The 12,906-nt window shown below is 47.9% G+C and overlaps 1 protein-coding gene across 2 annotated transcripts in view; it reads right to left on the bottom strand.

Annotated features, from left to right (window-relative positions):
- Positions 1-781: 781 nt before the first annotated feature.
- The window catches only part of Grhl1 (grainyhead like transcription factor 1), a 46,315-nt gene continuing 34,190 nt past the window's right edge, over positions 782-12,906 (bottom strand). For both annotated transcript variants that reach the window (XM_031356117.1, XM_031356118.1), the window contains exons 10-16: positions 10,263-10,314; positions 9,773-9,912; positions 8,624-8,661; positions 6,373-6,464; positions 6,016-6,101; positions 3,907-3,971; positions 782-2,806 (exon numbers count right to left, since the gene is read on the bottom strand). In XM_031356117.1, the coding sequence (XP_031211977.1) occupies positions 2,692-2,806; positions 3,907-3,971; positions 6,016-6,101; positions 6,373-6,464; positions 8,624-8,661; positions 9,773-9,912; positions 10,263-10,314 (588 nt within the window). In that variant the 3' untranslated portion in view covers positions 782-2,691. The remainder of the gene's footprint in view (positions 2,807-3,906; positions 3,972-6,015; positions 6,102-6,372; positions 6,465-8,623; positions 8,662-9,772; positions 9,913-10,262; positions 10,315-12,906) is intronic.

The following is a 12,906-nucleotide window of genomic DNA, read 5'->3' as shown; positions in this document are numbered from 1 at the left end:
CAGGGGGTCATGTGCTTAGAGTTCAGGATCAGGAGTCCAGTGCTTAAGACAGAGAGACACGAGCACAACCTGGGATCCCCTCTGAGCACCAGGTTTAACCTTCAGGAGGCAGATGTCATCCATCAAAGCCTGTCTCTATTGCTGGTGACCTCAGGTGGGATGCGAATGCCACCAACAGGGGATGATGGTCACACAGTTCTTTCCTGGAGCACATGGAACCACAGAAGTGAAGAATGCCGTATATCCTTTCAACACTTCCAAGGCCCAGCTAGTTGTCCATGTGTGAGGACCCACTTGACCTTCCTCTGTGATGCCCTCCCTCTGGGGTCTCTTGCTCCTTGAAACCACCTTTCCCTGAGACATTCTCTCAGGTATCTCTGCTTTAGCCATCGCTGTTCACTAGACTGAGCCACGTGGTCCAAGTCCTACTCAGGCTTAATTCTGAGCTTAGAAATTTCACAAAACCCTCTGCTTTAGCCTCAAAACTGTGTGGGTTGTCTAAAGATGGGGAAAGTTACCACTGTAAACTTCTTGAATGCCTCACAGGTAACTGATGCTGGGTGAGGAGGCTGCCTCTTGGGCAATGCCAGGTTCCAAGGCATAGGTCAGAGTCGAGTAAAGAGTTGAGCCAGCGCCAGTACTGGGGGCTGGGAGGAAGGGCTCTCCAAGCTGGACCTAAGCCACTGAGCCACCAGGAGCCCAGGCTGTGGGCATAGGCTGCACTGTGGGCCTAGGGATGTAGTCAGGGAAAAAGCCACAGGAACTCTTCCAGGCCGGTTGACTTCATTAATTGTATCATGTTCATTAAAAGCATATTTTATACATAGTGGTACATGTATGTAATTCCAGTGCTGGGGGGATTGAGGCAGGAGGTTTATGAATTCAAAGTCAGTCTGAGCTTTACAAACAATGCTGGGAGTGGCAGGCATGCCTTCAATCCCTGCACTTGGGGAGCAGAACTCTTGAGTGTGAAGCCATCTGGTGTACATAGCAAGTTCTGGGATAGTCAGGGCAAGGGCAAAGGATGGGTAAAGGAGTTACACTGAATAACAGGAGCCGACATCTCGTGAAATAGACATATAAAATTCAATCCCTTTGGTTTAAAACACATATTCAAAGATACAATTAAAACAAGTAAAACTGATTTCATAAAACAAAATAGAAAATATTGTTATATGACCCGTATCCCGTATCTTAGAAAACCAGCTATTTTGTTCACATACTTCATTAGAGTACTTTTTAACCTAAGTATACAACTAACAATCCTACTCATACAAATGACCTATTCTAGTTCCCTGAACCTAAAGAAACCCGCAATTGTATTTCTGTTACAGGATTCATTATAAAATTACATTGTAAAATTTTGTTTTGTTTTTAAATATTTATGTGTGTACAAAACATTCCCCTGCCACAGTAATGTAAATTCATGAATGCTCTCAAACACAGGGTAGCTGATACTTGGAAGCTCTGAAACACGCCACCTGTAGAATCGGCCCATTTTGGTTTGCATCGCTGGCTCCTGACGACAGTTGTGTTTCTGCATGGGCACAGCTGGCTGACACCTGCGCACACACCTCATATGGTAGCTGCAGCCCAGCCTTCCATTAGCTCCACTCAGGGTGCAGAAACCCACACAGTGACAACATTCGCAAGAGCAGATGGCTCTGCCACACGAGATGGCTTTTTGCTATGCTAGGGAACACTTGCTTGTGTGTGGGAAAACAGCGTTCTACCTGCTTGGTCCACGTTATCAATAATAACCTCTCCTCTAAGAGGATTTCCAAGGTAGATCTTCCTGCTCGCCTTCACTATCTGTACACAGACACCATATTTATATATTATATATTTATATCAGACATATATGTACACATTTACAGGCAGACCTTCAAAAAGATATTGCACTTATATACAAACACAGCTTTAACTGAACTAACTTCACACTGTCACTCACGTAAGTTCTTCATCAGAAAGGCAGTCGACATGTCCAAGGAAGTTGCAAGGGAAGGTTCCAGTAATGCACCCTATTTAGTAAACACTGGAGGAGAGGCGGAGAAGGCTTAGCCCTTTATCACTGAGGGCTGGGTCCACTCCTCAAGGCAGTCAGAGTTAGACTGAGGTCAGGCGAGAACACAAAATCCTCAAAGACACGCTACTGCCTTCCCTTCTCTTGCCAGCCAGCAGCCCACTGCTCTCATGAACATGGGCAGATTTGACAGGTAGTGTAGCAGTTAACCCAAAGGGTCCCACGGTCTGTTAGATCCGGTGCAAAGTTCTCACACTTTGCTTTCTAAGCACATCAGAAATTCAAACAACAACAACACATGGGTTTCTATCACAAGGAAAACATCAACACAGCACGGTATACACAGAGCCTTTTCTATGTGAAAGGTTCCTTCCCTGATATTTAAGGTTCTGCAGGGTATGTGTCTGGGCTCCTCAGCTGGCCAACGATAAGATCTATGGGCCGGCCGGCGCATGTCTTTAATCCCAGCACTTGGGAGGCAGAGGCAGGCGGATTTCTGAGTTCGAGGTCAGCCTGGTCTACAGAGTGAGTTCCAGGACAGCCAAGGCTACACAGAGAAATCCTGTCTCGAAAAAAACAAAAACAAAACAAACAAACAAACAAAAAAAGATCTATGGAACACTTTCACTGAATTCCCACGTCTGGGGGCTAAGTACCTGCCCCCCACCTTAAATCTCTGTCAGGGTGAGCTTGTATGACCCGCCAGCTTCTTCGATCTGCAGCTGGAAGGTGTCTTCATTGGAGTAGTGCTTTATAATATTGTCGTCCATGTTCACGAGGATCCTGGAGAAAGAGAGGGCATGAGTCCCCTCCATTCTACGTGGCTGTGGAGTTAGGCTTGGAACTGCTCATCAGCTGAGTACTGAGTGGCTGTGACTTGTGGGGACCCCCTCCCATGCTGCAGCTGTCTCATCCAAAAAACCGAGAGCCCCCCTATGGCCAGGGCCAGTGAGAAATGGCTAGGGAGGGAACCGAGTAAAGGATCCCAGCGATGGAAGCAGATGACAGACAGGAAACACTGCCGGCTTGATCACTTCTGGCCCAGAGTGTTCTCCCACTAAGTGGTACCTGATACGGAAAAATAAACCTGCAGTGTATCTGTAGTTCTACACTGCAGAGATTCAGTTGAACTCATCTCCACAGCAAGCTTCCTCACAAGCTACCCTCGAAGTTTAAACGAAGTCGTTAAAGCCTAACCCTTCCCATCAAACTCATCTAGAAGATTCCAACAGATCTAAAAAATAGTCATTTTTCTAGGGCCAGAAAGATGGCATGGCAGGTAAAGGCTGTAGATCAGATAAGACTGGTTTGAGTCATAGCTCCGCATCACCAAACCACGTGATCACAGATGAACCCTAGGACGCCTCACTTCTAAACACTCAAACCCATCTCAAAAACTAGGTGAGGGGCATGGAATGTGCCAGCCTAGCACCTGGCTGGTGAGGGGATGGAGGGGCCTGACATCCTTAGTCGGGTTCTTTACACTCCCTGGAATGTGCAGCCACTTCACCCCAGTGCGGCCAGGCATGGGGAGGGCAAACAAAGATTTGTCTTTTCTTTGAAAAAAAAAAAACAAAACAAAAAAACCAAACCCTAATCTCCAAAGACAGATCAATATTGAGTAAATAATTTAATAAAGAAAGGGACACATGGTGTTTCACACCCACACTCCCTGCACTGGGGAGGCTGAAAGAGAAGGATTGCCATGGGTTCAGAGTTAGCCTGGGCTACATTGTGACCCTGACCAGCTCTTCCACTTGCGCCCAGTCTTAATGCTTGCAACTTCCTGGAAGTTTCCGGACGAATGGCACTGAAAGCAGGAGCCAGCCGTGCTGGGACCACTGCCTCCAGGGTGCACAGGACACTACACTGTCAGTACTCACCCTTTTTTGCACTTCTTAAATATTTTCCCAATCTTGTCATGGGGTACATCATACTTGTCTGAGATCTAAAAGAACAGAGAACAGAAAGAATGCTGTTGCCAAAGCTTTAAAAGACAGCCACAATTATACTCATCTTTCATTTCACTTTGTTTTCTTTTTAAGATTTCATTTTACTTATGTGTATGCCTGTGTGTATGCATTAATTAATTTTACATTTTATGTGTATGTGTTTTGTCTGCATGTGTACCATGCCTGGTACCTGTGGGAGCCAGAGGAGGGCACTGGATCCCCTGGGACTTGAACTACAGACAGCTGTGAGCCATCATATGGGTGCCGGGAACAGAACTCAGTCCTCTGGAAGAACAGCCAATGTTCTTAAGCACTAAGCCGTCTCTCCAGTCCTTGTGGGTGGGTGTTGGTGTGTGTGTGTGTGTGTGTGTGTGTGTGTGTGTGTGTGTGTGTGTGTGTGTATGTTGTCTGCACTGTGAGAAGGTCAAGACCCAGACCACATCCTGAAGGAAGGGAACTGGTATTTCCCTAATTAATTCAGATGTCAATAAGTAAACTGATTGGAAGAAACACCCATAGACAGCTGGGGCCCTGTGAGGGGAGGATGTGGCAAGGCCTGCGCTCACAGATTAGATCTAGTTTCCTGTGCGAGCTTCCCGATGTCTTCTGCCCTGTCTGCCCCACCAGGAGCCAATACTGCTTCAGCTTTGCTCACTCACGCCCCATGCACTTCATGGTGATGCTCTGAGAGTGCATACTCTCATCCTTGAGAGGTCATGGAAACAGCACACCGAAAGTTTGTGTCATCTTTAAGGAACGCAAAAGCCAACATGGTGGGCATGCCTGTAATCCTAGCACTCAGGAGGCTAATGCTGGAAGATCACTGAGCTGAGGCCAATCTATGCAGGAAGGGTCCTCCCCCAGCCCCCGAGGGATGCTGGGATCCTCTGTCACCTCATTTGATTTATGCTCCTTCACTGCACTTCCTGTATCTTACCTATGAGTTTCCTGCTTATTCTATTCCCTTCTGTTTTCCCAGCTTGGCAATCTACTCCATGACACTGTGTCATTACTCTGGTGGCTCCAGGGTGTACAATGGCATTTGAACAAAGCTGAGTGTGGTCGTCTGAAATCCCAGCAATAGGGAGTCTGAGGCCAGAATGGGCTATATAGAAAGCTCTAGACCAGCCTGGACTACACAGTGCAACCTTGGCTTTTGTTAGTTTGTTTAAGAGGTTTGTCAAGAGGCTTCAGCACACCACAGTTGTCAAAGGGAGCAGAGGGACACTTCTAGTCCAGTTTCAACTATGCATCACTTTGAGATTAAAATGCCCATGATTTGTAAGGGTTTATGGTTGGAAAATGTCAGGACACATCACTGATGCTAGAATTCTGACCAAGACAAGTCAGAGGGACAGTCCGAACGAGCCTCCCTCCAGTGCTTCTCTACCAACACCCCCACAGGGACACGAGCTCAGCTGAATGCAGCCTCTGCCAGCTCCTGGGGTTGGAGGTCACACCCCTACATCTGCCCAGATGTGCTCTGGATAAGGTCTGGCATGGTTGGCAGAGTCATGGAGAGAGCAGAGGCAGGCTGGGAGCTGGAGGGTTTTTTTGTTTTTGTTTTTGTTTTTTTTTTTTTGAGATAGCCTCGTCTTCAATTCTCAGTTTCTGCCCTGGCTTCCCGAGTTTTAGAAATTACAGATGTTGCTACCATGTTCAACTGAGTCACTATTTTATGGATGACATTTCTAAGGTTTTACTCTTGTCAACTTCTAAGTGGTTTGCTACTTGAATTTTCTTTTTAATCAAGAAGATAAAAGTTAAACTTCCTCCTAGGCTGTCACAAAGTCACTGAATGTGGCAGAGTGTATATGACAGAGTGCTTCGTCTACCAACTCCAGGCCAGTCATAAGAGGCAAGACAGACCTGCAGTCAGGCGAGGATGCCCAAGGCAGGTGAAATGCAGGCAGTGCTACAAGCATATGCAAAGCATGGCTGGGAAAAGAGGTCAAGGTTCCAGTGGGACAGAGAAACAGAGTTGTCTAATAAATGCTTCGACGGGATGCCCTGAGGCTCTTTGGAGGGCCTCCTACTTACCGCCTCCATCAAGCCCTTCAAAGACGGGGTCTTGAGCATCAGGGCATCGAAGACTTCTTCTGCTTCCTTTCGGACATAGAGCAGCACTATGGTGATGGGGGAGGGGTGGAAAGAACAGTTCACATGAGCAAAATATGAAAACAGATCACAGGTGCTAGTACCATAAGGGACAGCAACATACAGCACCATAGTGTGAGCCTGAGGAGCTAACTGCAGCTTCCCCTGAACACTGCCTCCCCTCATACTCAGGGTGGTGGCGGCCTAAAGGGTGAACATGCAGGGGTGAAGCCAGATAAGCCATGCTCCTGAGCTCACTGCCAGCTTAGAATTCTCACTTGTCACCAGCAGCCAACACACCTCTCTTTGGTTCTTCTGCCCGAGCCAGCTTAGCAGGTGGAGGAACTCCAAAGTCATCTTCAGTTCCAAATGGCCCCCTTTTCAAGACAGACCTGTGGGTGAGGCAAAGCAAAGGTAGGTCAGGCATTTCAAGTCCGGTTAACTGCACAAGCAGGAGTTCTTTAGAGCAACCATTGCACTTTAGACTCAAACTCTGTTTGTTCTTTATGTGGTCCAAGCCAGTCGACAGCTAGGGCAGGGCTCCTTAGTGGCAGCCGAGGCCACCCAAATGACATGCTGGACGGCTCCCAGTGCTAGACCTCCCCCCACTAACTCAGCACCCAGTAGGAGAACACAAAAGACACAGGAGACACAGAACACAGCTTCCACAGAAGACAGCTGAGGCAGGGAGGCTGCCTCCTGTGTTCAGCTCTAAGGACTCATGGTTTTATGTTACCTCAGAGTGAATCTCTGCAAGTTTTGCCAGATGAACAGCTGTGGCCAAAATGTGTGGTCTATACTGCAGGAAATCCCAAGCCCACAGGTAGGGCAGCGTATTCAAGTGCTTGAGTGACCACAGTGTGGCTTCTAAGGCCTTAACATACTGTGGTGTCCACAGAAATAGCAGGGAGAGTGGACAAGGAGCTTGAGAGGAAAGTGTACAGGTCTGAGCCATTGCTGGCAAAGGCGTATATACTGGGGAGGGCCTGTGAGGTGAGAGAGAAGGAAAAGATGACCGGAAATAATGGCGGCAAGTGCTTATTCAGAACAGACTGGAAAACAAGTGTATCTCAGCTCCATGCTCCCAACAGGCACTTGGTGCAGGTGTCTGCAGGAGCCATGTCTGAAACACCAAAAAATGGAACTGGTGGCACAGGTCTAGTCATGGGATAAAGTATACAGCTGGCAACGAATGTGCTGGGAGAGTCAGAGAGGGAGGAAAGCAAACAGAACTAAGAAGCCAGGCATGGGGCCTGCAATCCCAGTACTAAGCAGCCCAAGGTGGACAGCTCATGAGCTGGAGTCCAGGCTCGGCTACACAGTGAGTCCTAGGTAGCCGGGGCCAGGGTACGGCCCTGTCTCAAAAGCCAAAACCAAAACACTGAGATGAAGGGAGGGGGCAAAGGACGGGCTGGCAGTTGGGTGTTCCAACTCCATGTGCTTTTGTGTGAGGGAAAAGTGTAAATTACCAAGGCAGGCTCTACTGTTCTTCAAAATTCAGCCCCAAAGCCACTGTGAAGGATGAGCCAGGTAGGGTCTCTGTGGGTATTCTAACAGCACAGGACTTCTGTGTACACAGCCCAGGGGACTGCTGTGTATACAGCAGGCTATTTACAGAGAGGAGTGCTAAGACTTCAGAGAGACATCTAGGGTTCCATCCTGGATGCTACACACTACCTCCCCTATGAGGAACCAGAGACAAGGACCAGGGGCTGCTCCAAGGGTCAACAGCTCCAAGGTAATAGAGGCGACCAGTGACTTCCTGTGACCAGTAGTGACCGGCACAACTTGAAGTGAGAAAACGGAGTCCTGTCCCATATAAATACTGAGGAAACTGGAAATCTGGAGGTGAGTGGGACATTCACAGGGTACAGCTCAGTCTCCATAGCACCCAAAACAAAAGGGAAGAAATCTAAGCAGAGAGGCTCAGCCAAGTGGTCACTGTGGCACAGGAAAGAGATGAACTGAGCTGGGTGCCAAGGGGAGGAGATGTCAGACGACAATGTTGCCCATATGCACAGCTGGAATGCACAACAAGGCCTCAACTGAAGATGCCCTGAAGGTTAAGTAAAACCAGGTTGTTTCAGACTGGGTGGTTAAAGAGACACCGCCATGGGAGGCTCTGAACTGGATCTGGCCTTGCATAAAGGTGTTACTGTACAGCCAGTAAGACCTGAGCAGGGTCTCCAAACAAGTCAACAGAGTTCTCTTCTACACTGTGGGATGCAGGTCCTTGTTTATAGGAGACAGACACCAGATACTCAGCAATGGTGGGCTCTGGGTCAGCTCTTTATTCTTCTATTGGAAACGGGGTCTTACTATAATGTGCTGGCCTGGAACTCACTGTGTAGCCCTGGATGGCCTCAAACTCACATCTTCCTGCCTCAGTTTCAAAAATGCTCAGATGGCCGGTGCCCTACACCTGGCTGAGAAACGCATGCTTAAACAGCTCGGAGGAAAGCATGTTCCTATTGTATCTTGATGGTTCTGTACGTTTGCGATTACTTCAAAACCAAATGAGTTTATCAGAGAGAGCCAAAGGGGATCTTACCCTTCACCTTCCAGCTCTTCAGAGGGGAGGGAAAGAACCTAGGAACAAACACACATACAGATTGTTATCCAAACACATTCGAATATCTCGGAACATAAGTAAATTAGTCTAAAACAAATCATTTTGAATGTGAACAGTCTAACACCAAACCCTTCTAAAGGACACAATCCTGTAGCTGTATCTTTCAATGCCCATATTTTTACAGCTTTCTTCCACTTTGATGGCCCAGGCTGGTCTCTGTGAATGTGGACCAAACTCGAGGGAGGCTGGCTGACATCAGCATCTAGTGAGATGATGCCCCACTCATTCATCCACCCACTATGTGTGGCTGTTTCTGCAACAGAATGTGAAAAGGCCCACAGGAGACCGGCAGAGACTGCCAAGTCTCAAGTAGTCACTGGTGCCGGCCCCTTCAGACTCCAGCTTGCCCTGAGGCTGCTCTCTAGAATCAACACCTCTGAAAACTCATTAGTCCTTACAAATCTGTCTAGTGAGCCCATGGCAGGGTCTCCTTTGTGATATTTATCTGACCTTGGTATAAAAAGAAAAGCCACATTCTCTTGAAACTCCCACACCACAAAGCAGGGTGCAGCTAGTTTTTAAATTTAGCCTGAGTTAGCCAGGAGGTGGTGGCAAATGCCTTTAATCTCAGCACCCAGGAGGCTAAGTAGTCAATCTCTGAGTTTGAGTCCAACCTGGTCTACACAGCGAGTTCCAGGTCAGCCAGAGTTTATACAGAGACACCCCATCTTGAAAAGCCAAAACAACAATAATAATGATAATAGTAAAATTTAGTCTGGGTTGCTAAGCCATAGCTGTAGGGCACATGTTGATGACATCCAGCAATGGGGACTACAAGAAGAGGGCCTTCGGACACAGGTGTTACCCAAGCTGAACTTACAGACCACAGATTCAAACCCCAGTTGTGAGGCTATTCTCAACACTTTTACATGAGCTTCAACATGAAAGAAGACAAGGGGAACCCAGGTAACAAATTCAGCATTGTGTATCATGCCACCGTGACTGAACGTTCTGGAGAGATCAGTAACTGGTTAAGTGCCACTGTGGTCTGTCCTTTTGAAAAAAAATGCCACAGAGCTTCTTTTCTTGCCAGGCCTAGCAGCCTCTCCTTGGAGACTGGTTACCTACATGACTACCCCGCTGCAGGTTGGTAAAATGCACATCAGGAATGAAGAGGACAGGCTGGGTGTCGAGATCCAGGAAGGGCTTGAACACGGTGATGTCTGTCCGTTTGTGTGAGGGAAGCAGCTGCACTTTAACATCAGACACTGGGAAGAAACAGAAGCCACAGAGAGATTACAGTTATGGGCTGCCTGGGTAGGGTGCTGCATGTCTTTAATCCTAGCATGTAGGAGGCAGAAGCTGGTCTATCTCTATGACTTGGAAGCCAGCCTGGTCTAAATAGTGAGTTAGACCAGTGAGTCAGCATCCAGCCTGAGCAGGGGATAACCCATGAACGGCCCTGCAGTTCTATGAGCAAGGCTCTGCTCTCATCTGCACAGCAGCAGAACCTCAGGGCTCTCGCCATGTCAGCACTGCCCCTGGTCTAGCCTGCACTCTGCAGGGCACAGCAGGCTACCATGAGGCATTCCCTGGGACCTGGGGTCAGTGCACTTGCCTTTTCTCTTGCTCTGTTTTCGTTCTTCATCCCGAATTTTCCGTTCAGCTCCCTGCAGGCAAAGGAGACAAGAGTCTGATCAGATCCTCTGGGAACTACTCGGCTCTCTCCTCTCTGGAAGTGAGTACCAGTGTGGGCTCGCCACATCCCTTTCCTCTTAGAAGTCCACTCCTCTCACTGAAGTACATCATAGCTTGTATAGAAATGTCACATGGGAAACTCCTTTTGACAATTAGCATGTCCAATTACATTTTTAAAACTTCTTAAAATCATTTCTAACTACATAAAATCAATCCCGGCAAACATCTATTTTAAACACAAATAAACTGAAATTCCTCTTCGTAATAGCTGTGGCCAGGTTAAAGGTAAAGCTTAGTGAACATGCTAGCACACCACAATGTCCGCCAAGGTGTAGGTGCCTCTCCCCTACCTCATAGGAAAGGACCATGGAAGAAAAAAATAACATTTGTCCCTGCAAATATTCCCTGTGTAGCAAATGTTATTACACTGTCCAGAGTCATGGTGCCTGTGACGGAAACAATCAGGTGTCATTCACAAATACAAAGGTGACACAAGAGGTCTTTGTGTTCTGTGTCTTATAAGGGGACTTACTTGTGCCATGTATATCAACAACTGAGTAGCAGTGCCCACAACTGAACCCACAAAAATATTCACAAAACCTCACTAGTAAAACCATGACCTGAAATGGGATAGCATTCAGCACATTAGAAGGTAACACGGATTCACTCTGCTTTGTTGAGTGATAATGTCTCTGCATGGTGAGGATGACTTGACAGTGGCCCAGCCAGGCAGAAAGTGCTGTCTTAGGTTTCTGTTAAATACACTCTCTGGTAGAAAGGGGGAAGTGGAGGGCCCCTCACTCATCTTTGGCATCACTACATGATAAGGATCAGGTTTGAAAGCACAACACAAACCTCCGGCCTGCTCTAGAAGGTGCTAACGCACAGCATGGTAGACACACAGCCTGCTTAGAATTGCTGTATATGGGGCTGGAGAGATGGCTCGGCAGGTAAAGTGCTTGCAGGACAAGGGTAAGGACTAGAGTTCAAATTCCCCAAACCCATGTTACTGTGGGTGGGCACTGTAGCCCTGCCTACAACCCCAGTGAGCAGCAGTCAGAGACAGTGCATCTGTGGAGTAAGGTGGCTTGCTAGAGCTGCCAAACTGGTGATCTGGGTTCACAAGAGACTCTGCCTCAAAGTATAATGGTGGAAAATGAGTAAGGGAGATACCCGACATCAAACTCTGGCCTCCCCACCCACCCACCCACCCACACACACAGCCTATCACATGAGCACCCACACACAAATAAACAACAACCTAACAACCGGACCGTAACTTCAGTCAGAAGAGACACCACATCTCCACCCCAAAGGCAGCTACAGCAAATGTATTATCAGCCGTATCCAGAAAGAATAACCAGGAACTCAGTTCCTGCCAAGATAGAGACTCACACTCTACTCTGGGATGATGGAACCTTGCTAGACTAGACTAGATTTAGAGAAGCAAGCATTCTGATGGCTGCTGCAGAACCCGAGGGAGAAGGGCAGGCCCTTTGCCTGCAGGCCCTGGTCCCTCCAGGGTCCCAGCTGAAGAAAGGAAACAAAGCACTGAGGGGCCTCAACCCAGAGAGCTTCCAGGTACTCAGGTGCAGAGGTTGCTACAAGCCAAGAACACACCCCAGCAAGAGAAACACCACCCCAAATGCAGGGTAAACACACTGTCTGTCCTCACCAACTGGACTGGAAAAACGTTCTTCTCACAGGGCACTGAGCCGACACCCGGGAAAATCCTGCTCACTGCTGCAGGATAATTAGCTGGACACAGCGTGGCTGCAGAGCAGCCCATCAGATCAGCAGATGACAGCTGAACAAAGTGAACCATTTCCAAGAAACTTAATGGGGTCTCGGGGCAAATCTGAAGAAAAAAAATCATCCACCTCCCAACAAGGCAAAATACACAAGGTTCAGCCCCCAGCAAGACAGCCAAGCAGTCTCCAAACAGGGAAGAAATCAACGCGGAGGGGAGCCCAGGCACAGATAGTAAGCCAGCACTTTATCTTTATCCCTTATGTTCAAAGGCTATGTAAACACTACACCTGGGCTCAGTGTGGCTCAGTGGGACAGCGGCTGCCTAGTGTGTGAGACTCTGTATTTGCTTCCCAGGACCACAACAACAACAGCATCACTACCAACAGCAAAAACAAACCCATCGCTTGCTGAAGTGGAGACATGACCTAAAAAGGGTCCAGCCTGAACTTTTAGGGATGGAAACTGCCATGTCAGAGATGTAAACACCAATGGATGGACTTTAGTTCAGTGGTTCAGACCTGGCCACAGACCAGCAAACCTAGGACAATGGAAACTATCTGAAATGAAGTAAGAAAAATCAAACAACAATAACTATAGGCCGTGGGTGATGCAACTGGAGAACCTGAGAGGAAGGAGCAGGCATGTCTGAAGAAACAACAGCCAGACATGTTCCAAACCCAATGACAGCCATAAACATAAACTCAAGAACATGGCCGGGCAGTGGTGGCTCACGCCTTTAATCCCAGCACTTGGGAGGCAGAGTCAGGTAGGCCAGTCTGGTCTACTGAGTGAGTTCCAGGACAGGGTTATAC

The sequence above is a fragment of the Mastomys coucha genome, unplaced genomic scaffold, assembly GCF_008632895.1.
Source record: "Mastomys coucha isolate ucsf_1 unplaced genomic scaffold, UCSF_Mcou_1 pScaffold6, whole genome shotgun sequence".
Lineage (NCBI taxonomy): Eukaryota > Metazoa > Chordata > Mammalia > Rodentia > Muridae > Mastomys > Mastomys coucha.
Note: the sequence above shows the minus strand (reverse complement) of the source record. Positions and strands in the feature narration are given on the sequence as shown.